Consider the following 25,739-nt stretch of genomic DNA (forward strand, 5'->3'; position numbering starts at 1 on the left):
CGTTGCAATGGGGCTCTGCTCTCGTAACCTCTCATTTGTCAAGATTTCAGACGGGGGAGAACTTTATAAAGTAATACGTTCAAAACATGGTCATGATGAGAGACTTACTGCGTCTTTGAGAGAAAGAATTCAACATTTGAAACATGTGAGTGAGTCAGGAAAGTTGGAGGTTGATATTAGTTGCTCTTTTCCAAATAACAATAAATATGAATATTTCTTTACCACCGGGTTGTTAATCCCTCCTCAGTGGTACAGCTTTAAGAACTGAGTAGCTCATGCATTTATATTCTGAGTCAGAAGACGATCGAAACACTGACAAGATTAGCTAAGATTCACGTTAAATAAAAAAGACTTATTTCTAAATACTATCAATTTCTTTTCTAATCTACAATAAAAAAAGATTAGTTTTACTTCCGTGCACATTGTTTTGCTCATAGACGCCTGTGGACAGTAGAATATCAGGGAATATTGAATGTATTACTTGATACTAACACACTGATATTTGAACACACTGAAGCATTACAAAGCTAATCTCTCACCGAGGCTTATGATTAGAGTAACAGCAGAATAACAATGACAATCATACACACACACACACACACACACACACACTCACAGGCACATGTTTGTTGATCTAATATTAATGCAGCTATTGATGCGTCGCTGACAGTTAAAGCAATGAGTCTCAGGCTAGTGAAGCAACAAAGACATTCCTGTTTACAATTTAGTCCAAATTCTCCATCTCTATCTCTCCCTCTCTGAAAACACACATCTCCTTATCAATCCATCAGCTCTCCCAGCGCTCACCAAGTTTAAAAAAAGCGATGATGGGAGATTGAGTTGGAAAACAAAGGCGTAATAGCAGGAGAACAGAGAGCGGCGAAGGCGTCCAGTCGGACTTGAGGAAGGTGAACGCTGGAAGAGAGCGAAGTTTAAACCATCAGCCGGTCCCTCGGCTCTCATCCGTCACCACAGCGCTCGGCACGAGTCAGAGTCGCTTGCAGGCAACATTTCATTCTCCTCCTCCACGGCTCCAGGGGACGGAGAGAAGGTGAACAGACAAAGACAAAAGTGTAATAATAGTCGGCGATGAGCGGCAAGGACAAGGTTCAGACGACTGTCAAATCATTTTAGCATTCAAGAGACGGATGACTTACCAGAAGGAGGTTTTTGTCACGTTTTTATTTAGAATATTTGTATTTAGTTCTTGTTTTATCTTTAATTTGAATAATTAGTAAAAGTGGCGTTTTTCGACACAACAAAATTATTTAAAAATACACAAAACTTAGACATGTTTAGCAACAAGTATAACACAGTATATGTAGGTATAAACAATATTGTCAAATTTTGTTTCCCTTTCTAAGGAAATAGATTATTGGTAATAACTTGTCTTCTGCCAAGGAGATTATGTTGTGTTTTTTTTATAGTTTATGTTTGCTGGCAAAGCTTTTGAACATGTTTGACTGTTATTTTCACAAATTGTTGCAAATGGAAAAAGAACAAATACAGTTTTTGGAGTTCTATTAAGTTGAAGGAAAGTTTTGATTGGCTTACATGGCTCCTTACTGCTGCTGCTCACATACCGAGTAAAAGAAACAAAATCTCTCAAATGAATTATGTGACCACAGAGATTAGCTGTGTTTTGAAGATGCTAGCTAAGACTTGGTTAAGATGTACTACAGCTATATCTTTGGTAGATAAGTGTAAACAACTCTTGATTCTCTGAGACTCCTGTGTTTGTCTCGGTGTTATCTTGATCTTTTAAGTATATATTTTATCGGGTATTGTTTTGATTGTTTAAGTGCTTTGTGACCCTGGTCTGGAAAAGCGCTCTATAAATAAAAATGACTTACTTACTTAAACAAGGAATCACAATTTTTAACTTGACTCGGTATGTTTTCCCAAAAATGAATGAAAAATAAAACAAAACAAAAAGATGAACTCCTAGTACTCTAGAGGTATACTATGTTTCAATGCCTATAAAGCAGTAACATGTCTCTCCTCCACTGTAATTTGATGAAAGTAGATGGTGATATAACAACCATGTTTCTACTACATCTAAGAAACGTGAGTGATTTATGCTCCATTGTCTTCCGGGGGTTTGTATAATCGGCAGCATCTGGCTTGTTTTCAGGGGTTAACATGTGATGTTTACTCGTGCTAATGGAGGAGATAATGATGTGAATATGAACTGCTCTTCCTTTTCTAATGATGTGACCAAATTGCTGGGGGGCGGATCATTCCGAGACGGAATACTGTTAATCTTTTTTGTCCTCAATCTGTTGGGATTCTAGAGACCGACGGCACAACACACATCACGCTGCTCTCAGTGATAAATAACATGTTGACGGGGAATAAAAAAATTGATTTTATTCCTGATCTAAATTTCCCATTATAATAACGTTCGCTTTTTTTCTGTTTAACCTCGAGATACTCGCAGCATAATAACACTCTTAATTTCAAGAGCAGGACTAGCTCTGCTCACTTAATGGTTTAATATCCTTGCATCTTCTCTCCTCCCTTTGTACTCATTCACTCCATCCTCAACTAACAGCAGCATGAATCAGTTCAGTCAAATGCCTGGACTATTTATAGACTGCCCATTAAGAAGTTTAGTGTCTGCACTGCTCCAGAATGCCTAAACGCCAGCGTTCCTGCGGCAGTGCAGGAGAAAGAAAAGAATGAACAGGACAAAGAAGATGAGATAAACGAGTGAGACCAAACATGTTTAATGAGTGGGATTAAAAATGAGTCGATTTAAAGCTTATTTATTTAGTTTAGGTTTTTTTCTGTTTGAGTTAGTTGCAGGGATCAGTTTCATTATTAATGGCGGTTAGTTGGATCGTAAATAAGAAGAGGAGAGTGCAGGCAGGGTGGAAGAGATGATCTGTGACAGGAGATGGGGAAAGAGAAGTTTTACATGTTGGTGTTTAAACAAAAAGACAAGAAGAAATGTTTAAACTCCTGTGTATCAAATGATTTACATTCAAGGAAGTAGATCAAAGAATTGAATGGATAAATATATCATTTAATTTGTTATGACCTTGATTGTTTTATTGTATTTTGATTTTTTGTTGAAATGCAGCTCTTTTTAAGTAATTGAATTCAATAATTTATATATTGAAAATTAATTTATTTCTATTGGGTGATTCAATAATCCTTATTAAATGAGGTTGAATTATTTTTTTGCTTTTAAATAATTTTCCACATGATTGGCTGAAAGTCCAATTAACTCGGTAGTCTGTTGGTATTGACTTGTGGCTCAATTAATCCAACATTTATATTGAGTTTAAAGGTCTTCGAAATTAAAAATGCTGTTGTTTTTTTTGGTTTGGCTAAAAAATAAAAACAATTAAAATATTGAATTAAGAAAAAGTATTTTTGAATTTAAATAATTAATGCAAAAATATTCTAGTAATTTAATTAAATGACTTAATAAAAGCACTTCAAATAATTGCATTCAATTCTAAAATTAAAAAAACTTTACATTTAGAGACAAATTCAATGAAGCAATATACTTTTAAATAAAATTATATTTAAAAAAATAAAAATTTTAAATGCAACTATTCAATACTCTGATTAATAACTTACATATAAGTGACACGTTGGAGGCGACAGGTTTGCAGGTTTATCTGTAGTTTTGAATGAAGTTCACAAACATGAATTCTAAATAGTGATCAGATTCTATGATGATTTATGATTTAGGACAGAAAGTTCAAAAAAAATAAAAAAAACAAAAGCAGAATGAAAGTCGTCTAACCTACGGTGCCTTTTAAGGTTCATCCTTCAAAATGTAAGTAAGTAACTAAGTAATATTTATTTATATAGCGCTTTTCGAGACCAGGGTCACAAAGCGCTTAAACAATCAAAACAATACTCAAAAAAGTACATACTTTAAAGATCAAGATAATACTGAGAACAACACAGGAGTTCCAGAAAATCAAGGAAAAGCCTGAACAAATAGAAACGTCTTAAGATGTTTCTTAAAGGAGTCAGTAGATCCATCAAGCGCAAAGAGAGAGAGGAAGATCGTTCCAAAGCTTAGGAGCAACAGCCAACAGCTAAATGTCAAACCTTCTCATTTAATTAAAACTATACTTCTGCCTTTCTCATTTACTGTTTTGATTTTCCACTAACTTTAGACCCGTCACCCAGCGGATCAACTTGTTTTTCTAGATGCAAAATGAGAAACGGCGGGAAGTCATTTTGTAATTGGAGACCAACGACTACTCAAAGTCCATACATCTTTTGATGCATATCATTTACCAGTGTTTAATTTTGTATAACTGTGGTCATTAATCTAAAATGTAATAATTAAGAATGTGCAATTGTAGTAAGATAAACAATTATTCATGATTATCAATAATATATTCCTGTACTAGCACATAAAGGCTAGACCACATGTCTGTACCAATCCAATGCCGACCCCTAAAACCAATGCCAGCTTTATTTTTATTTATTTATTTTCCAAGCTTTTTATGTCAAAGTAATTTTGATGCCATTTTTCAGGCTTTACATTTGCGAGTAAGAATCTAGGCCACCTTCAAGAATCTTACAGGAAATGCTATTTCAGTTGTTTTCTTCGCTAAACTGACAGATGGACTTTGGTTTTAAACATAAAAGCCGGAGACTTCTATGATTTACTGCTTGGAAAATGACAGGAGGTTGCGAGGAATTCCCTGAATACGCTTGGAGTGACTGAATAGGTCATTTAGCAAAATGGTGGGAAAAAAAAAATCAACAAATGAGATGTTTTATTTGCTTCGCTTGGAGAGAATGGTTGTGACGTAAAAAAAACATGTTTTACTCTTTTTCTTCCTGAGCTTTGGTTAGTTAGCCTAGTATAGTTGATATTTCCAAAAAAATCCCAATATGATATCCCAAAAAAAATGTATCAAATAATTAAGAATATCGAGCCACCTTCAGGTTTGTAGTTGGTTTACAAATTGCCGAGCTGGCACGTCTGTTGTTATGCAGATGACTCGCTCTTATGCATGACCACACCGAACGTGACACACATGATCATGAAAGTTGATCTGATCCATCTCATTAGCAAGCTTTTGTCCTACAGGTTAGAAGTTTTAGCCTTTTCAGGTTTCGCTGACTCAGCTGTATTCCAAACAGTGGCACAAGTGTGTGTGTGTGAGAGAGAGAGAGAGAGAGTGTGTGTGTATGCGCGTGTTGCGCCTGATTGTTGGCAGCAGGACTATGGTGACTATCTCCACTTTTCATCAGAAGTCAGTGGAGTGTGCTGAGCCATCTCTCTCCATCTATGCTGGACAGATTCATATCAAATCATAATAGATGGAGCTGCTATTTGAACAATTCCTCAAAGCCGAAAGCGGGTCGCATGCTGGAGGAGAGACTTATCACGTTTGACAGGCACCGCATTGCATGAGAGCCGCTCACATTCTGACAAACACACGTCTATTTCATGGCTGCCCGGCGTGTGCGGAGGCCGAAGACTGTAGCGTTTGTTGGTGATAACCGGGTCATTCTAGGAAAGCAAGCTGTTGATAATGTGGACAAATGTACTTTAAAAAATAACAGATACATTCTAAATATTTGTCAACCAAAAGTTCATTGATTTAATTAATAAAGCCATGCAAAATAAAACTTAAGCATTTATTTTAAGCGTTTATTTTATTAAGATCATTATTTATGCCTGTCATACAGTTAACATTCCACCCTGTAGGTCTTACCTGTCCTGCTCTTACAAAGACCATGTTTCTTTACAAGGTCTCAAGCAAGAAAGTTCTCAAGCATTTTGATATAATTTATTTGTTCTTTTAAGTATGGCAGGCTCTGTTTATTTAATGTGATGTGTCGATGAGGCATCGTGAAACAGCTGATGATGTATCATGATATAGTGTCTTTATTTTAAAAGGCCACTAGATGGAGCTCTCCGCTTTAAAATCTTCGTCTCTGATCTACTAAATCAATGAAATATGGTGTCATCTATAAACTTGGAGCGCCATCTAGTGGTCTTTCAAAATAAAAACACTGTATCATGATACCTCATCATCTGTTTCATGAAGCCTCATCAAAGCATCACTAGTGTTAATGTTAATTTAATTTAATTTTTTTTTTTTACATGAAATGTAAAGTGAATTTAAGTTTAAACTAAATGCTACACTTGCTATCTACAGTAGGTAGTTGATAATTAAGGCGATCTTTACCACCAGTACTACCTTGTATTTTTATAGTATATTTTTTAAGATTAGATTGTAAAATCTGTAGATTTTTGATAAAATATATAACAAAAAAAATGAGGTGATTAAATCAAGGATTTGTGACAATAAAATATTGAATGTTTTAAATATTTTGTGTCTGAAATGAAGCGTGCCTTGTTCGTAACGGGATGGTACGGATGAATTAATCTGCTTTATGAAAAATGACGGCTGGGTCGTGATAAACTCTGGAGAGGGGCCGAGTCCAGGTCGTTACTTTTGATGATTAGCTCCGAGTTGGTTTTTTTTTTCAGTTCAAGCTTTTATTTCACATCTGAATAATGAGTTCAAATTCAGCAGGAAATGAAGGCGACTTGACGTCAAGTCCCCTTTTGAAGCCGTCAGTCTAATCACATCTTCGTCATCTAATCCACGTTTCAAAATCGGATCCACGAATGTTGTGATCGTTCCCGTCGTACACGGAACAATGTCTGCCCTTGAGACCTTTTCTTTTGTCAGGTTTTTTTTTCTTCTTCTTCCTGACCTGGAATCACAACAACGACTTGCCAAGCTGTCACTGCGTTTGAAGAGTTGTACAGTATTTTTTTTTTCTGAATTATTCAAAGCTTTTTTTTTTCTTTTTTTTTCTTTTTTATCCCTAATATGACAGCTGAGGTATTTATAGGCGTTGGCATCTGCCTCTGACACTTTTACACGGAAACAACAAGCTCTCTGAAGGCTCTTCACAGCAGCCGACCGATTCCGCTGGAGACTCGGAGAAAGCAGAGACAGCAGAGATGAGAAACAACACAGAGCGCCGGAGCTGTTTGCCGGAGGCTGGACCACGGTGGGACTTTAAACACCAGCGAGAGTCTCTCGGTGAATCTGAGGAGCCGTGAGAAGTACCACAGCTTAAAAAGTATGGAGAAGAGAGTGACCAAGAACGTGTTGACCCTCCCTGTGTCGGGAGCCAGCTGACAGTGACAGGCTTTACGGTTGTCCTAGAACAAGAATTGAAAAATGGACTGTTGTCCCGTCCTGGTATCGGGTCTGCCGGTGATTTGTAGCAGAATAGATGGGATGGTGACTGTTGTGAAGTCTGTGGAGCCAAACTCTAGCCTTTTCCACCTGTACTGGGGTAAGTCCCTCCTTCCGACAAACACCAAACTAATGGCTACGTAGTTAAAATCTGAAATTTAATGGAGATATTTTTCTTTTTGGATTATTATTTCTATAAGTCTGTCTGTCTGTGTGTATTCTGAAATCCAGATATATAATGCTTGGGCCTCAATATTTCAAATACTAAAAGAGTTATTTATTACATAATAATAGAAAAGCACTCAGAAAGTGCAGACCTGCGCCAAGGTAGCTCAATACCTTACATCACAGTCGTCACCTGCTGAATGAAGAGCCAGAAAATCCATAAAAAAAAAAATGTAATGATTAAATTTGTTTGGTTCGAAAAAATGTTCAAAGACCAGTAATCAAACCTCAAACCACAACCACAAGTGACCTCAGATGAAATAATGTTGTGTCAGTGTTTGGGTTTACGCAGGTGAATTCTTCATGGCTCATGGGCAGCAGGGGTTAGAATCCATACAGTGAATCTATAAAAACCTAATCACAAACACAACAATAAGAGAGTAACTGAGTGACTTGTCAGAGTTCTTAACTGTCCTAGAGCTTTTCAATGTCACCTATTTTTCGGACTATAAGGCACACACCAGATTATAAAACACATTAATTGCTTTACTGCTTAGTAGAAAAATTTGCAAAGGCCGAGTATTAATAATATGGGAGGGAGCCTAGCAGAGTATTACTGTGATTTTTTTTGTTGTTTTTTTTCTGAGAAATACTTCGAGAGGGAGCCTAGCAAAATAATACTGTGATTTTTTAATTTTTTTGCTCAAACACTTCGAGAGGGATCCTAGCAGAGTAATACTGTGATGTTTTTCCTTCTTTTTTTTGGTCAAATACTTTGAGAGGGAGCCAAGCAGAGTAATACTGTGATTATTTTGCAGAAAAATACTTCAAGAGGGATCCTAGCAAGGTAATGCTGTGGGTTTTTATTTTGCAGAGAAATACTTCGAGAGGGAGCCTAGCAAAGTAATACTGTGATTTCTCTTTACTAAGAAATACTTTGAGAGGGAGCCTAGTAGAGTAATACTGTGATTATTTTGCATATAAATACTTCGAGAGGGAGCCTAGTAGAGTAATACTGTGATTCTTTTGCAGAGAAATACTTCGAGAGGGAGCCTAGCAGAGTAATACTCTGATCCTTTTGCAGAGAAATACTTCGAGAGGGTGCCTAGCAGAGTAATACTGTGATTTTTTTTTTGCTCCGAAATACTTCAGGAGGGAGTCTAGCAGAGTAATACTGTGATTATTTTGCATATAAATACTTCGAGAGGGAGCCTAGTAGAGTAATACTGTGATTCTTTTGCAGAGAAATACTTCGAGAGGGAGCCTAGCAGAGTAATACTCTGATCCTTTTGCAGAGAAATACTTCGAGAGGGTGCCTAGCAGAGTAATACTGTGATTTTTTTTTTGCTCCGAAATACTTCAGGAGGGAGTCTAGCAGAGTAACACTATGAAGTCTTTTACATTAATACAATGAAGTTTTTTTTTAGTAATACTACAGAGTCACAGAGTAATAGTTAGGAAGCTTGCTGAGGAATACTGTGTTGTTGTTTTTTTTCTGAGACATACTTCGAGAGGGAGCCTAGCAGAGTAATACTACGATTATTTTGCAGAGAATTACTTCGAGAAGGAGGCTAGCAGAGTAATACTGTGATTTTTTTTTTTTTTTTTGCTGAGAAATACTTCGAGAGGGAGCCTAGCAGAATACTATGAAGTCTCGCGCAGTAATACAACGAAGTTTCATGGAGTAATACTACAGAGTCAGAGTAATAGTTAGGAAGCATGCTGAGGAATACTATGCAACAGAGCCTAGGAGAGTAATACAACAAAGCCTTGTGGATTAAAACTATAGAGCCTTGCAGAGTAATAGAAGGTAGCCTTGCAGTCTTAACTTGCCATAGACATACTAAAATATTTTTGAGTTACGTGTTCCCTTCAATGTAATAAAGGTTTGAGGTCAGTAAGTATGACCAGAATTCAGGTAATATATGAGGCATTCATAAAGCGCACTTTCATTTTTTGAGAAACTTTTTTCAGAGTTCACCTTATAGTCTGAAAATTCTGTACATATTTTCCATTTTAAGTTTTATTCAGATTGATCTTTGTATCACTCTTTTAAACTTAACTGATGATTCACCATCAAAACCCTGACTTTTTTAACATTTAACTCTCTTTATAAGTAACATAATAACGCAAACTGTTGTTTTCGAACCACATCTAAATCCAGAAAATACATTTTAAACTACACAATGGGTGTTATTGTTGCGTTCATCTTCCACCGCTGGTGTTTGGAAGTTTAACACTCACGACCTAAAGAGGCAGTAAAGCAGAGATAAAGGTGAGCGGAGGTGTGGAAGGGAAGAATTAAAAAGTCAATGAGGCTGACTTGATAATTGCGTGTGTCGGCATGTTTGTCTGAGGCTGTTATCAGAGGTAAAACAGCAGAGGTTAATCCATGTCAGCGGGGGTGTGAGTGTGTGTGTGTCTGTGTGTGTAGTTAATCCCAGTTTACAGTTCACAGAGGATGAAAGAAGGATGCTTACTTGAGTTACACATTTGTATCCTTTTGTAGTTCTCAACATCCCAGTGCGTCCGCCCTTATCATTCAGCAGCTCTTTATGTTTCTTATTATTATTATATCCTGCTTTTATAATCTTTGTCGGTCCAACTAGAGAGATCCGGGACCGCTGAGACGACGGCTTCTCCTAACAAGCACTTTTGTTTCGAAGGCGGCGCCTGTTTAAACTTTGCTTGCGGAGAGACGGTGCTGCTGGAAAAGTTTGACAGTAATGAGGCCGGTGTGGGAGAAGGTGTTTCTGTGTCACAGGTTAAAGCACCAGACTTCAAATGATCAACTGTTGGTTCACTACCTGCAACACCTGGCTGTGTTTACCGAACACAGTTGCAGTGAGGGGGGTGAGATTACCATTTTAAAATGCGATAACTGGCTTCGGTCCCTTTTTGAAGGGTAAATATTGTTCAAAATGAAATGGAAAATGTAGTTTTAATTGCTTCAAATCCACTAAACACTGCAACCGACATTTGAGTGCTTTAACTCAAGCAGTATAATATTTAGTTACCCGGGTAAAATTTACCAGCAACTTGTATAAACCGACCCCTTCGAAATGGTAATAGGTAGTGATGGGCTGATGAAGCTTCATGAAACAGTGTCATGTTGTCAGTAGGTGGGGCCATCAGTTTTAAAATAATGTGATGTTTTATTAGAACTCCAAACAAAGGAAAAAAGTGCCGCCCTCTAGTGGACTCTGAAAAATAATGGCACTGCTTCATCAGACCATCACTAGTGATAGGTAAATAATACTCTACTGTCATTTGCCCCGCCTCCATTTCTATCCGGGGGCGTAGCTTCGTGTCAGGGAATGGAATGAAAGTCATTGAGGGTTTTTATCTAAAACAATCTGTTGGTACCAATGACAGTAGCCTAAAAAAATGTGTTTTTCATTTGTTTTATATAAGGATAAGCTGATAATGTTTCATGATACAGTGTCTTCATTTTCATGCTCTACTCTATTATTATTGTATCTGGACTGACTAATTATTCTAACCACTGATTCTTTATAATCTAACATCATTTTTTAAAAGGTAAAGCTGATGAGGTATCAGTGTCTTTATTATTTTAATAGACCACTAGATGGCACTTAAAGTTTTATTATATTACTGGATCAGAGTACATTAGATTCAATATTATAAAGCAGAGTGTGCCATCTAGTGGTCTTTCAAAATAAAGACACTGTATCAGGATGCATCATCAGCTGTTTCATAAAACCCCATTAACCCATCACTTCTTAAACTAACTATTTTAGAAGTTCATCACTATTTTTACATACTTCCATGTATATACTGTATATATAATTAGTTTTTAATTTCAAGAAAAAACACATGAAGTGTGAAACAAATTTTTCCATCAAAGTACACAGTACTAGAATGAGATTAATTACAAATTATAAAGTTGGTTTACATTTCTACAATGTGGCCTGAAAATCTCTTTCACAAAATCTATGTGTATTTGGAACTAGTGACGTGTTTAGTCATTAATGGATCCTTCACTTTCAAACTGTGTTTTTATTTGGAAAGTGAGCCATTTTGAGCACATTTTTTAAAAAATGAAGGAAGTTTTGAAGGCTGCATAAGAGTCGACCTAATATCGACGCTTAAGAGCACAAATCTTTGACCGACTTGTATCTAGTGATGGTTTGATGAAGCTTCATGAAGCAGTGTCATTATTTTCAGAGTCCACTAGATTGATAGATTCTTTGTTTTGAACAACTGTTCTAATGAAACATCACATCATTTTTAAACTGATGGCGCCACCTACTGACCTCTAAGCAACATGACACTGCTTCACGAAGCTCCATCAGACCATCACTACTCGTAGGACTCTCGCTCCTCACTGAGGTCTGAAGGATCACACTAGACCACGACGGCTCCGTAGCTTTTAACCAAAGAGCAGCTCTGGAGCAAGAACCGTTGGGTAAAGAGGACGTGACGACTCGTGATGGATGGCGTGTCAAAGTTGAGCGTGAAAGTGAGAATTTTCCGCCGACAGCTAAATGGTTTTATTTATTTATTTGCGTCTCTGTTTTTTTGTCACGAGAACAGTGTCGGTGGCTGAAAGTGTCACTCACACATTCACACACTCGTGCAAACAAGGATCATCCTGCAGGGGTCATTTAACTTCTGCTTGTTAGTCAATCATGATGTGTGTATTACAAAGAGGACACGTCATTGTGAACAGCTTGCAAGCAGACGTGTGTGTCTGTGTAACGTCAGTGCTGTAAATCACAGCATTAAGAAGGAAGTATGATGGATGCAGCTTTGATGGCTTCTCTGTGGTGTTTTTCAAACATGTGCTGCTCTTGTTAAAGTGCCAGATTGAGGCAGAAAACATTTTTCATTCAGCGTAACTGGTTTATTTATCGCTTCTGTATAAAAAACAATAAGCATTTGTCACCATTATAAGCGGGGCAGTCTTTTACATGAGTGCTTCTCTTTCTTGCAGAGACTCGGGAGGATCGCACCAAGAGACTGTTCAGACACTACACTGTGGGTTCCTACGACAATTTCACCTCATACAGGTATTTACTTCATCTTCCCGCCCATCCTGCCCTTCGGTATTGGTCCCTTTGATCATCAGAGAGAGTGGGTTTTATTAGTAATGATCAGCAATTTGGAAAATACCCCACTTAACTGCTGCCATCTACAGGTCACTAATTAGTATTGCATGATAAATAGGTGCTTTTAGTTATAATGTGAATGTTTATTCGCAGTCTTTAAAGCAAACTCCATCCATCATCACACATTTCTTTTAAAGTTTATGGGAAATATTTCCTTCATTTTAATACGTCATTCAATGACGTTGCCATTCTTATTTTGGATTTAAAAGATAAAATAAAAAACAAGTCTATTTAAATATTTCAATTTCGAGTTTTATTAAACATTTCTGATCTGTTTAAAAATTAATAATTAAAATGTATCTTAATCACCATGTACCATTTGAGGCAAAAAGGGGGTTTAAAAACATTCAATGTGTATCTCAATAGCTTTTTAATTTAGTATTTACGAAAATTAAGAGTCTATTATTATGTTACGAAGTGGTTTAAATCCCCCTTATATTGGCTTTAGCTAGCACTGCTATAAAGCTAGCAAGTATAGCATTCAGTTTAAAATTGTCTATCACTTTATATTTTAGTAGAAAAATAACAATTTTAACAGTTGTTTATCCATAATGCGTTATTTATAAACATAATAAGCATCATTCTCTAATCTTACATCCAAAAAAACCTCTTTCTTTTAAATAAATATTCAATATTTTTGAGCATTCATGAAACAAACCTTTCACAAAAAGAGACGAAGAGTTACAAAATAAAAGTTTGAATCTCAACCAACACTTATTATAAAACCCTAGTATTTTTATCTGACAGTATCAATAAACACTACAAAAAAAGCCTGGAATCCCCAAATTGAGATCATGTCCTTGTGTTGGTGCCAAAATGTGTCACCAGGTGATTTTGTAAATGTAATATTTATGGCTACACAGTATTATGATGTGTTATAAATATGTAAAGTCTAATACCTGAATAACAAGACGAGCCTCTCAGTCCTGCATAAAACATGAATACAGTCAATTGAACCACCAACTTTAAACGTGTACTTATGATTCTAAATGTCATTTTTAGGTGATCTGTCTGCATTAGTAGTTTTCAGCGAGTGCTTGTGCGTGTCATGAGGGTACATAAATAATGCAACGTTTTTCTCAAGTGCACAGATGAAAGGATGGTCGCGCTCATTAAAAACATTTGACTATTCTTAAGTGGGAAATTATATGTGCAGTAATTAATGCACAAAAGAGTGTAGAAGGTTTTTTTTTTTAATACAACCAGAACCTTTGACCTCCCTTCTGCAGAAAGGTTTGTTTTGGATCTCCCGGTCCCATGAGCAGAAGCTCTGTGATCTCTGGGTAAGTGCTGAGAGTGATGAGTAAGCCGAGCTGGCGGAGACACAGTTGCAGCGTGAAATGAAGATGTTTACGTGTGTTTGTTCGCTCGTTCGTGTGAAATACTTGCTCTTAAAACTGCGCTTCAGTCTCCTGGTTAGGTTGAGAGTGTGAGTGAAGAAGCCGTTCCTATTCAAACCAGAGATCACTTCCTGGTTTGTAGCTGGTGATACTGGAGAGACACAGGTGTACAAACTCACCACCAAGGATAGCACATTGAAAGTAAATCATTATTAATGGAAAAAGAAAGTGAAAATGAGAAAATAATTGAGGCTATTTTTCACCTTCACCAAACATAAAACATCCTTTTTATATATATATAGGCCGAAAACATGTAAAAGTAAACCTCTATATATTGTGGATGCACTCGAACTTCGCCCTCCACCAAAAAATGTTTGACCGAAAGACATTTATCACCGAAAATTTGGGCCAAAACAAAGTGAGAAAAAGTTGTTGCAGCCTGCTACACTAGTGACTGCACAAGCGCTCCGCAACATTTACTTCACAACAGTGGGTCTTAATAGAGAACATTTTTTCCTCTGAATGTCCACTTTGAGGAGCTTTTAAAAAGATGAACTCCTCTGATGCATCTGTTGCAACATGATGAAATGTTTAACTGCTCTGAACCATCATTTGAGCAAAGATTTCTAGACGGACTACCGAGTTAAAATGATGAAAAAACACTTTCCATTCTTATCCTCTTCACTTCATCGCGACCGTATATGATCTGCATTATAAAGGTGTGAATGAAGGAGTGCACACAAGAAAGATCCCGCTGGACGAAAGTAAAGAACCGAGTTATTTAAATGGGAGAATTGCCAATTTTAATTAAAATAACAAAAAAAAGTTTAGATTAACTTTACATTAAAGACTAAAATGTAAACACTCATTATCTAATTCACAACACATCTATTTCTTTCTACATTTTTTAATCATTTAGAAATCGACCAGACACGAAAGGAAATGAAAGATTATAAAATAAAAGGGTTAAATTTGTTACAAAAGTTTGTGAACAAAGTTAAAGGTGAAAAGCTCAAGAGAAGGAGAACAGAGCACCCTTTGTTTTGATCAAGTTTTGTGGGCCTACAAAAAAACACTTTTACTGTGACAGTATAACTTAATTTTGTTCATTGCTGGACATTATATGCAAGATAAACTTGCTTTAGTTGAGTGATTTAATGACCCTACCGTGCCTTAACTATACCTAAATCATAAAACTTCAGTTAAAAGTACTTCTTTACGGTCAGAAAACACATACTTACTTTATTAAATTACTTCTGAAAATACATTTTTTTTCCCATGGATCATCAATGAACAAGTGAAGAGTGAATAATACATCTTTATTGATACACCTCCACAGTCCACAGTGATCTTCTTGTTTGATTAAATTGTTGTACACAACAAACATACACATATAGTTTAACTTTATTAATCCCTCTGGAGAGCGCCTTCGAGAAATTGGGTTTCCCGTAAACAGCAGACGATTCATAAGAACAAGAGCAAAGTGCAAATAACAGAACAAAGTGCAAGGGATGAAAAAGTGCAAATATAAATAACAGAAATCAAAGGAAATGACACAACACAACAACACAACATACACTGCTGTAACAACTTATTTGTGAAACACTTAATTTACTTTCAAATACTTAGTTGTGTTCTCTGTGTATATTTTGAAAGTACATGTGAAAAGGCCTCAGATTGTGGTGTGTTGCTCGCCTGCACATGAATACCCGTGTTGCTTGCTTGGCTTTTAACCTGATTGATCATGAGGGAAGTACAGGTGTGTGTGTGTGTGTGTTTGCCTTCATCCTCCTCTCTCCTCCACTTTCCAAACCACTTTACCTCCCGTGAGTCCGTGAGGATGGACTCATACCTGCTCTCGCTCTCCTCCCTCCTGCACAGCGACTACATCATCGAGGAGAAGAACGCCGTGTTGCAGAAGAAGGAAAATGAAGGCTTCGGCTTCGTCCTGCGCGGAGCCAAGGGTGAGACGCACACACACACACACACACTCGCGTTGCACTTTTGACAGTCGTGTTTGTGTTTATTTGCATGCGAGTCAGTGACTTTGTGTCAACACCGAGGTCGGTTTAGGTCAACACTCGGGCTTGTGGACTCGGATGCACCGGTGGATCTATACCAGTGTGTGTGTGTGTGTGTGAGTGTGTGTGGAGTCGCTCCGGTGGCGTCAGCCTTGGCTGTGACTCTCCATCCCATCTGTTCCTCACACATGGTCCTCAGCTTTAATAGTCTCTCTTCCCGCCTCCTTTCTTTTCACTCATATCTTCTCATGTCTCATGATGTTTGCGCTAACGTCCTCCTCAGCTTTTCTCATGGAAAAAAGGCACCACTTTGCTCATCTCCGTTTACCGAAAATTCACTTTTACTCCTGCACGTGCTCAGGTTCGTAACCACGGCAACCGTCTTCAGGCTCCCTCGTCCGCTTTCTTTACTCCATCACTCACGAGCATGGATTTTTGGCTGCGTCTCACACACACACACACACACACACACACACTGCTCTTCTGAGAACATGTATGAGTGAGTTAGGTGAACTCATTCCAAGATTAAATGAAGTGTGTGTGTGCGTGCGTGTGTGTGTGCGCTCATTTTTTTTTTTTTTTGATGAATGAACTCCCTCTGACAGCATCAGCTGAGCGGAGAGGGCGCTGTAGGTAACAGTCATTCATCAGTCGCGAGTCTTTCTGTCAAGAGAAAATGTGTTCATGTCACTTGTTTTTTCACATCATTCCCATCTGAGCTGCAGAGCTGATCAACCTCGACATTACGACCAAGTGTCTATTCTTTTTTAGCCACCCCTCCATTTTATCGAGCACACAAGGTCAAGTCCCGGATTTTACTCCACACCTTCAAGTCTACTGAAATACAAAGGTGTTCTGAGGACAATGGAGAGACATTATCTCTCTCTGTGTTGTGCTGTGTCTCGCCTGGTGCTTCAATGTGTCACTCATGGGTTTTTTTTCTCTCTGAGGCAACATGTTTATGGTGGAAGATTAAGGGTTTTTTTTTTTACCTAGAATGATGGTCTGCTTTTATGACTAAATGTTCTTGCATTAACCAAGGTAAAGTTAGTTTGATATTTGAGATTCAATAGCTATTCGCTCCAGCACCAGCCAGGAAGATCAGCTTCAGTCCAGCTTCTGTTAGGGATCGTCAACAAATTATAATTCTGAATAAAGTTTATATATCAGAAATACGAAATTAATTGAGGGGTTAAAAAAAAAAAAAAAAAGGGTGTATCTTAAGTGTACAATAATCTGACATTGATTTTGAGCTAATTTATTTTCAAACATCTGGAAGCTTTTAATGAAAAAATGCTAATATTTACATGAAAAACATATTTGAAAATGAATCGAGTTGTGAAATTTCCACAAAATAAAATTGAAGGTATAAAAATAAATCATTTTGTTTTTCTTTTTAAGAATTTGAGTTGTGAAAAGAAAAGGTGTATTAAGTACATTGACATCACAATAATCTTGAGTGTATTTTCCAAAACATCTGGAAGCTTTTGACAAAAAAAATGTAAGTATTTACATATAAAATGATTGAAAAATCCATTGAGATCTGAACAACGACAACAAAAGATCTTGTACTTATGCATCTGATTAGGTTCAATCACCCCACACTGTTTTTGAGTGAACTTTCCAAAACACCTGGAAGATAATTTTAAAAAAAATGTACCACGCCGTGTCCTCAGGGTTCATGTTTTCACGGAACCCCATAATTCTTCAACTCTGAACTCAGATTCTTGCTAAAAAAAATGAGCATTGGTTGCTGCCACCTGCTGCCACTTTCTGCTTAATACATCAACAAAACCGATGTTGAAGGAAAAGAAATTGGACAGGACAAAAAAAATGTCAATAATTATGATAGTTCCAGATATAGAATATCGCAGTCAAACTCTTACTTTCTGTCACAGACAGTTTGGTTAATATTTCTGATCAGTCAAAGTCACGGCCCAAAAAACAGTTATTTACTAGTGATGGCCTGATGAAGCTTCATGAAGCAGTGTCATTATTTTCAGAGTCCACTAGATGGCGGTGTCTGCACTATTTTCCTTTGTTTTGAATAAATGTCCTAATTAAACATCACATAATCGTTTGAGCTGGTAGCGCCACCTACTGACCTCTAAACAACATGACAGTGCTTCATGAAGCCTCATAAGCCCATCACTAGTGAATACCTGTTATTTTCTGGGCCGTGACTTTGACTGATCATCAGTAGTATCTTTTAGTGATGATCTGATGAAGCTTCATGAAGCAGTGTCATTATTTTCATAGCCCACTAGAGGGCGGTCTCTGCCTAGGTTTTCTTTTGTTTTGAACAAAATTATAGTAAAACATCACATAATTCTAAAACTGATGGCACCCCCTACTGACCTCTAAACAACATGACACTTTTTCATGAAGCTTCGTAAGCCCATGACAAGTATCTTTCATCAACTGTATATTCAGGTTTAAGGAAGAAGTTTGAAAAACAATTCATGGGAAAAATATATTTTGTGATCGCTTCATTATTCAGACCTCGCATATTCTTTCTGTTTTTTTGTAGCCGAGACTCCTATCGAGGAGTTCACGCCGACCCCGGCGTTTCCGGCGCTGCAGTATCTGGAATCCGTGGACGTGGAGGGAGTGGCCTGGAGGTCGGGTTTGAGGACGGGAGACTTTTTAATCGAGGTACGTCTTCCTCCATATGGTCCTGGATCTGTCCATGTGGTCGAGTCAACGTTGTATCTGACGTCAGGTCAATGGGGTGAACGTGGTGAAAGTCGGCCACAAGCAAGTGGTGTCACTGATCCGACAGGGAGGCAACCGGCTCCTGATGAAGGTGGTGTCGGTCACACGCAAGCCAGAGTCGGAAGAGGTCGTCCGCAAAAAAGGTAAACACCGATAAACGGTATCAATGCGTGCAAGAATGCGTGTTCATGTTTCCAGTGGTGTAGTGTTTGTTTTGTGCACTGATCAGTTTTGCTTAGCTGTTGTCAGGGTGATTTTGGTATCAGTTTTCTTTGCTGTAGTTTCAAGTGGTTTCTATGTCAACCAGAACTCGCCACTACTCGGCTCCCACTCAGTGCTAGTACTATGACCTCAGGGCTTTGCAGTTGTGTATTTTATATCTCAGACAGAGTGTGGAAGGCTTGGATGGATTATTCGTACTTATGGAGACTGTTTAACACCGATGAGCTCATTTCCGCAGTCACTGTGAATTTTTAACAGGAACGATTGTCAATATATTAGTCAACAACTGCTCGTGGTCGGACTCACAGCTGGAAGGGAGAAGAATCCGCAATAAGGCTTACAAAGTGTTGCATCATCGCCGTGCGATGATCTTTAACCAGACTCGGCTACGATGTTGAAAAGGCCTAGAATGTTGCGGAGCAGTTCATAGTCTTCCAGCTGTTTTTTCAGCGCGTTTTCGATCTAAACGTGATTTATTGTGATTTTAAATTGTATTTTTCTGTGGTTTCACTGAACCAGTTGATGGCGTTTGCTCGGCCCTCACTCGTACAAGTTTCAGTCTAAACCCAACAGAATACCACCGATATGTTTATGACGCCTCATGAAACAGTTGATGAAGTATCATGATACATGGTCTTCATTTTGAAAGACCACTAGATGTCACTCTAGGTTTGAAAATGAAGCCAGATTTGATTGAATTAATAACTCAGAGCCAAAGATTATAAAGCAGAGAGTGACATCTAGTGGTCTTTCAAAATGAAGACACTGTATCATGAAACATCATCAGCTGTTTCATGAATCCTCATTAACCCGTCACTACAGAATGCTATTCATATATATTGACTTTTAAGAAACATTAGCCTCAGAAAATATGTTTTTTGCTTCCAAATTTGAGAGTACATAAAGGCAACTGATCAACTTTTTTTTCAACTCTGCTGTCTTACTCACATGTTCTTTGTTCTTTATTGCCTCTGCCTAAACAACATAACACAAAAAGTACTTAATGGATTTTAAAGAGTTTGGTTTGAAATAGACGTAGGTACTGTGGTTTGGACATAAATGGAGAAAATGAAAAGAAACGCAGATTCTGGTGCTTTATTTTGGTTTAATTTCAGAATATTGAAGCCTTTTTTTTAATATTTAGAAAAGTGCATTTAAAATAAATATTAAATTAGAGTCGTATCAGTATAAATGTCAGGTGTTAAAACCATAATAATAAATTGTTTTTTGGAACTAAAAGTAAAAATGTATGTCCGTATGGTTGCAAATAGCGCTTATTCTCTTATTCCTCATTTACTAAAATTACTCAAATACCTTCATACTTCTCGTATGCTTGACTTACTTGATTTGGTAGAAAAGAAAAAGACTTGCAGTCAAAATATCCAGTCAGTTGCCACATTTATCAAAACAGTTTATTAAGAAAACTCCAAGTTGACCTCTGAATTCACCTGGCAATGCTCCACATTTTATCCACAAAATAATACTGACAGAACATAAATTCTAGCGCAATAAAAACACACTCAATGCTGTTTGACGAGTATTCCTTTTATTTTTGCAAACGAAAAAGAAATGTATGCATCTGCATAAGTCACGATAATGACAAATATTTTGCTAATAAGAGCTGATTCATTATTTAAAATACAAGTTTTAAAATGATTCTACATTCATTCGGCATCGGTCGGGACATGTGTTTTAGACCTCGAGCAGCTATATTTCCACAGTTCTGGCATTAAATATTGATACAAGTCTGTGCAGCCAGACTGCAGTGACTCACAGAAACTAAATTCACCTGCAGACAACTGTCCTAACTCGAAGGAGCAGGCTTCAAACTTCTACACGTCTTTCTTTACGGGCTGAACACAAACTCCCTGGTCCCCGCTCGGTCGCTGCATGATTTGCAATAGCTTTGCCAAAACGCTAGAGCAAACGTTGTCTAATAAGCAAACACGCATTTTTATCCGCCCTATCCCGGGCTTCACTACAGCCACTGTTGCCATGGCGACTACACTGCATGTTTGAATTAAGCATTGCATTACAGCAAAAGCACATCGCTCTCTCCCTCGAACTCCTCTCTCCTCCCGCATCCTCCTCCGTCCAAACCCTGCACACGGCTGCAGCGTTCAAACCTGCAGACTGTCCGGGAGATCGCGAGTTTTCCGATGGACTTTACCGAGAACGGATATCACCCGGCAGCGGCAGACGCAGGATAGCTGGGATCTTGTGTCGCGGGCTCAGTGGGATTTAAAGGTTTTCGGTGCGCTGCAGTGATGCATTCAGTGTTAGCCCGGGGAGCGCAGTGAGCTCATCAAGTCGCTCTGGGAGGCATCATTAGGAAACTTGGATTTGAAACTTTGGTTTCAGCTCTATACACTTTTTCCATAGACCGGCAAGACTTTATTTGACATGCATTTTATCTAGCATACTTTTTTGGAGGAGATCCAACTGCTTTTTGAGAGATGACCTGGATAGAGGTTTGGGCTCTGTGTTGGACTTTTGGCTTTTCATCTCTAATATATATTGCATGTTGGTGCTAACCTACTAGAACTCAAGCTAAAAAGAGCAGTAAGGTTGGTCCGATGAAGATATTTCTAAGGCGGAGGATGTCGCAAAGAGGATGGAGCTGTACGTTTGTTGCCTTCGGGCTCCCTACTAGAGGTATTGAGGAAGAATAGAACGCCTTAAGAATCCACCACCCGTTGGACTGAGAATGAAGAAAATTGGCTCCAATCGTGGGGTGAAAAAGGTCCTCACGAGGAGCGACGCCACCACCTCACCTGACCGGGTGAAGGCTGCAAAGACGGGATGGGTCGGACGCATTGGGGGTTTCAGGAGGGCGCTCAGCCGCAAAGGCAAAGGAAATTCATTCCCTCCCACTTCCTCTTCAACTCCATGCCTTTTCTCCTCAGCGCCGCCACCCCCCAAGAGGGCTCCCAGCACCACCCTGACTCTACGCTCCAAGTCCATGACCGCAGAACTTGAAGAACTGGGTGAGTGCCAACCTGCTGATACGATTTTTCTTTCTCTTGCCATATTTGCGCTATTTCTTTTTTCACACTTTTGGCCTGTTCTTTTAATGTTTCCCCTTCTTCTGCTGACTCTATCTTTTTCTCACAAAGCTTCTGCTCGGAGAAGAAGAGGAGGTGAGTCTGAGGCAAGAAATGAACACATTAAAGAAGGTTATCACAGAAAGCATTCACAAGTACAAACAGAACTTTAATTCATTCTTTTCATTTTCCATCTGTTTTTTCTCTCTAGCATAGAAATGTTTTGTGGGTTTTATTTAAAATTCAGAGAGATTTAGTCACTTCACGCTACTGAAAATTGAATGAGAATTTTTATTGAGCAGATAGTCACAGAGTTTATTTTATATGTAGGTCAAGTCTTTCAGTTTAAAGATAATTTGAAATTCAGAAAAACTCAAATTACCTCAGATCGCTAGCAGTTTGTTTTTAAGTTGGCACAGTGAGTGTCACCTTTGTCTTGTGTTTTGTTAACATATTTGCTTTCTCAACAGAGAGGCTCGATGAAATGTTGGCATCCCAGGAGTCTATATTACGTTCTCAACCCTTGGAGGCAGATTACAGAGCAGCTACTGTCAAACAGCGGCCTACCAGCAGGAGAATAACACCAGCAGAGATCAGTGTGAGTGCCTTCTGACGAAATACACAAAGCCTTTCAACAAGCTGACAAAAACAGCCTGATTCATGATCAGACACAAACATTTCTACTGATAGGGGCAAATTACCTGGTCTGGTTCTTCTTCTGAGGTAAACAAATGCTGCCTCAACTGACACAGTTTTATTTGTTGCAGTCACTGTTTGAGAGACAAGGGATGACTCTTCATGGAGGTCTTCAGGGCATGGAGAGGGGTCATATACCATTTCCAAAGGGAATGTCAAGGACCAAATCATTTGGTAAAATACGTTTTTTATACATTTTTAGATAATATACATGAATTATAGCTTAATTTGTCATTGAACTTTGGACAATATTTCCTGTGTTGCGCTGTCGACTTAGCTTAAATCTGAGGTCCTGTTTTTTGGCAAAAAGCCTTTAAAATAAGCAATCTCTCCTCCTACAGGTGCTACAGAGGAGGATCGGCTATCTGCCCTGGCAGGTGAGCATCGATTCCCCCGAAGTTCCTCGATGACAGACAGCCTTCGAGAGCCCAAGCCTCACCCCATCCCTCCCCCTCCACAGACTGCGCCCCCTCCTCCTCCCTATTACTACGACACTGGTATGCCCCCAGCATTCTGTCCCCCACCACCTCCATCCAGGACTCAGAGTCAGGGCCACGACCCTGGGGGGCGTTCCAGTTTCAAGCCCTCCTCATTAGATCTGCCTTATGAGTCTGCTCAACGACAAGCTTCACATATTGAAAGACAGAAAAAGGCTCGCTCTATGATTATCCTTCAGGATTCTTCCCATCTCCCTGTGGAGCCAACTGAAATTTCCCGTCCTTCTGCTGTGACACCACCCGAGCGAATCAAAAGAAAAGGCAGGGTTATTGATAACCCATATGCTAATGTAGGTCAATTTAGCATTGGACTTTACACTCCCACAAAGCCGCAAAGGAAGAAAAGCCCCCTTGTGAAACAGTTACAGGTAGGTTTGATTATCAATTCCTGTAAAAGTTGTATCAGTTGGTTGAGTTCATTGTTTCATTCCAGGTGGAAGATGCACAAGAAAAAGCTAGTATAGCCTTAGCAGCTGCCCATTCACGGGAAAGCTCACCCTCAGGACGACACCCACATACGCATGGGCAGACACACACCAGCCGAGCGGAGTACTACCAGCAGCAGTTGATGGCAGAACAACACCGTATACGGGCCCACGGTGAGACAGTGCTCCAGGGTAAGGGTCCATTTGCCGCTGCAATAGCTGGGGCAGTGAAAGATCGGGAGCGTCGCCTAGAAGAACGGAGGAAATCCACTGTCTTCCTTTCTGTCGGAACTATGGAGGGAGCTTCTACCGCCAGCTCGGAAGTCCCTTCATTGACTCAGTCTCATTCCATTGATGAACGATTGCTTACACGAGAGCTGGGCCAGCTTCCCCCTCCTGCCTTGGCACTTAGCCCCTTGCCCAGCGGAACCACCTTTATTCATCCCCTTACAGGAAAGCCCTTGGACCCTAACTCCCCATTAGCTCTTGCGCTGGCCGCAAGGGAAAGGGCACTGAACTCCCAAAGCCAGTCTCCAACTGGCAGCCCTGAACCAAGGACTAAACAGGATAGGGCGGGTCACGGCATAATGTTTATTGACACTCAGACCAAAGAGTTGCTACATGGTGAAGGGGCACCATCATCTCCTCCATTTTCATCAAAAAGTTCTAAAGCCTTTGGGGCTGGATCTCTTCTAGCATCTGTTTCTCAGCCTAGCAAATCCCAGTGGTCACCGTCCCAAACAACAGTATCATTCAGAAAGGAGATGGAGGCGCGAGTAGAAGAGAGGAAAGAGGAGAAAAAGTATGAGGATAAGAAAAGCATGTTGATCAGTATTATGGATACATCACAGCAGAAAACCGCAGGTCTGGTCATGGTCCATGCTACCAGTAATGGCCAAGCCGTGGGGATGGGTTCAGAGGCAGAACAGACGGCTGTTCCAACTCCAAAAGACCAATGCAAATCTCCAAGTCCACGTGTCAAGTCGCCCAGCCCAACTGTGTTCCAACTCCAGGCTCAACCGACAGCCCAAAGACCCGCAAGTCCAGGGCAAGAGAAGAGTCTGGCTCCAGGAAGCTCGGAAGAGGACATGGATGCATATACAGTGACTTTACCTCCTGCAATGCTTTCATCTAGTGACGAGGAAACAAGAGAAGAACTTCGCAAGATTGGTCTTGTTCCACCTCCGAATGAGTTTTCAAATGGGCTGTTGGCAAGGGCACAAAATATAGCAGCACCCCCAACTAAACATGCCACCTCCCCAACCACCCCGACAACAATAACGCCCCAAACCCCGTCCACACTGACGACCCCCTCCTTGACCCCCACCCAAAGTCAGCCTTCCCAGCTCAAACCTCTGTCTAGTGCAGCAGCTGTCTCAGGGAAGACCTCTGAGCCTTTGGAGCCCCGACCAGTGGGTGAGTCTGGCTCTGCAGCTGACTCGGGCGTGGAGGAGGCTGACACCCGCAGCTCCAGCGACAGGGAGCGAGACCACCACCTTGAGACCACCAGCACTGTCTCCACAGTTTCTAGCATGTCCACTTTGTCCTCAGAAAGCGGCGAGCCTGCAGACACACACACGACACACACTTCCTATGCCGATGGGCAGACTTTTGTGCTCGACAAGCCACCAGTGCCTCCAAAACCACGACTCAAGTCCCAGATTGGAGGCAGTAAGGGCTCTGTCACCTTCAGGGACCCTCTGCTAAAGCAGAGTTCTGACAGTGAGCTACTGTCACAACAACAGTCTGCAGCCCTGGCAGCTGCCGCTGCCGGAGGAGTGGGACTACCCGCTGGTGGTTCAGCCTCAGTCACCGGACTAGCCCCTACTAAGCCACGCTACCTCTTTCAGCGGAGGTCCAAACTATGGGGGGACCCTGTGGAGTCAAGAGGGCCAGGAGTGGGACTTGGTATTGGTAGTTTGGGCAACTTAGGGGGGTTAGGGCTGGGATTGGGTATGGACGAAGGGTCTAAACCGTCTGTAATGGGTGAACTCAGTTCAAGACTTCAGCAGCTCAATAAAGACACTAGGTCATTGGGGGAGGAGCCACTAGGAACATCTCTGGATCCTGGGAGAAAGTCGCCTGTGGCAGGTGCCAGGTAAGAGGAAACAGAGCATACGGATTTGCAGGACAAAAAGTACAAAGAGAGAAGCAAAACAGTTTTAAAATAAAGTTACATAACACTTATTTACTGTTCTTCTTAATAATAGATGCAACATTGTTAATCTTTGACCTTAATTCACAGCGAAATAATAGGGATTGTTTTTATGTTTT

General features: G+C 39.6%; 1 protein-coding gene across 8 annotated transcripts in view; it reads left to right on the forward strand.

The window, feature by feature from the left end:
• The window catches only part of shank3a (SH3 and multiple ankyrin repeat domains 3a), a 156,827-nt gene that overhangs the window by 122,415 nt on the left and 8,673 nt on the right, over positions 1-25,739 (forward strand). For 6 of the 8 annotated variants that reach the window (XR_015712113.1, XM_087797540.1, XM_087797541.1 and 3 more), the window contains 10 exons: positions 12,331-12,406; positions 15,727-15,809; positions 18,397-18,521; positions 18,589-18,724; positions 21,710-21,790; positions 21,920-21,943; positions 22,318-22,445; positions 22,615-22,717; positions 22,885-23,408; positions 23,474-25,563. Coding sequence is in view for 7 of the 8 variants with exons in the window: in XM_087797540.1 (XP_087653666.1) it covers positions 12,331-12,406; positions 15,727-15,809; positions 18,397-18,521; positions 18,589-18,724; positions 21,710-21,790; positions 21,920-21,943; positions 22,318-22,445; positions 22,615-22,717; positions 22,885-23,408; positions 23,474-25,563 (3,370 nt within the window). In the remaining variant the exon portion in view is untranslated. The remainder of the gene's footprint in view (positions 1-12,330; positions 12,407-15,726; positions 15,810-18,396; positions 18,522-18,588; positions 18,725-21,709; positions 21,791-21,919; positions 21,944-22,317; positions 22,446-22,614; positions 22,718-22,884; positions 23,409-23,473; positions 25,564-25,739) is intronic. The other 2 variants (XM_087797542.1, XM_087797543.1) reach the window with 1 other exon arrangement.

This window comes from Callionymus lyra, chromosome 8 (genome assembly GCF_982586985.1).
Source record: "Callionymus lyra chromosome 8, fCalLyr1.hap1.1, whole genome shotgun sequence".
NCBI classification, from domain to species: Eukaryota; Metazoa; Chordata; class Actinopteri; order Syngnathiformes; family Callionymidae; genus Callionymus; species Callionymus lyra.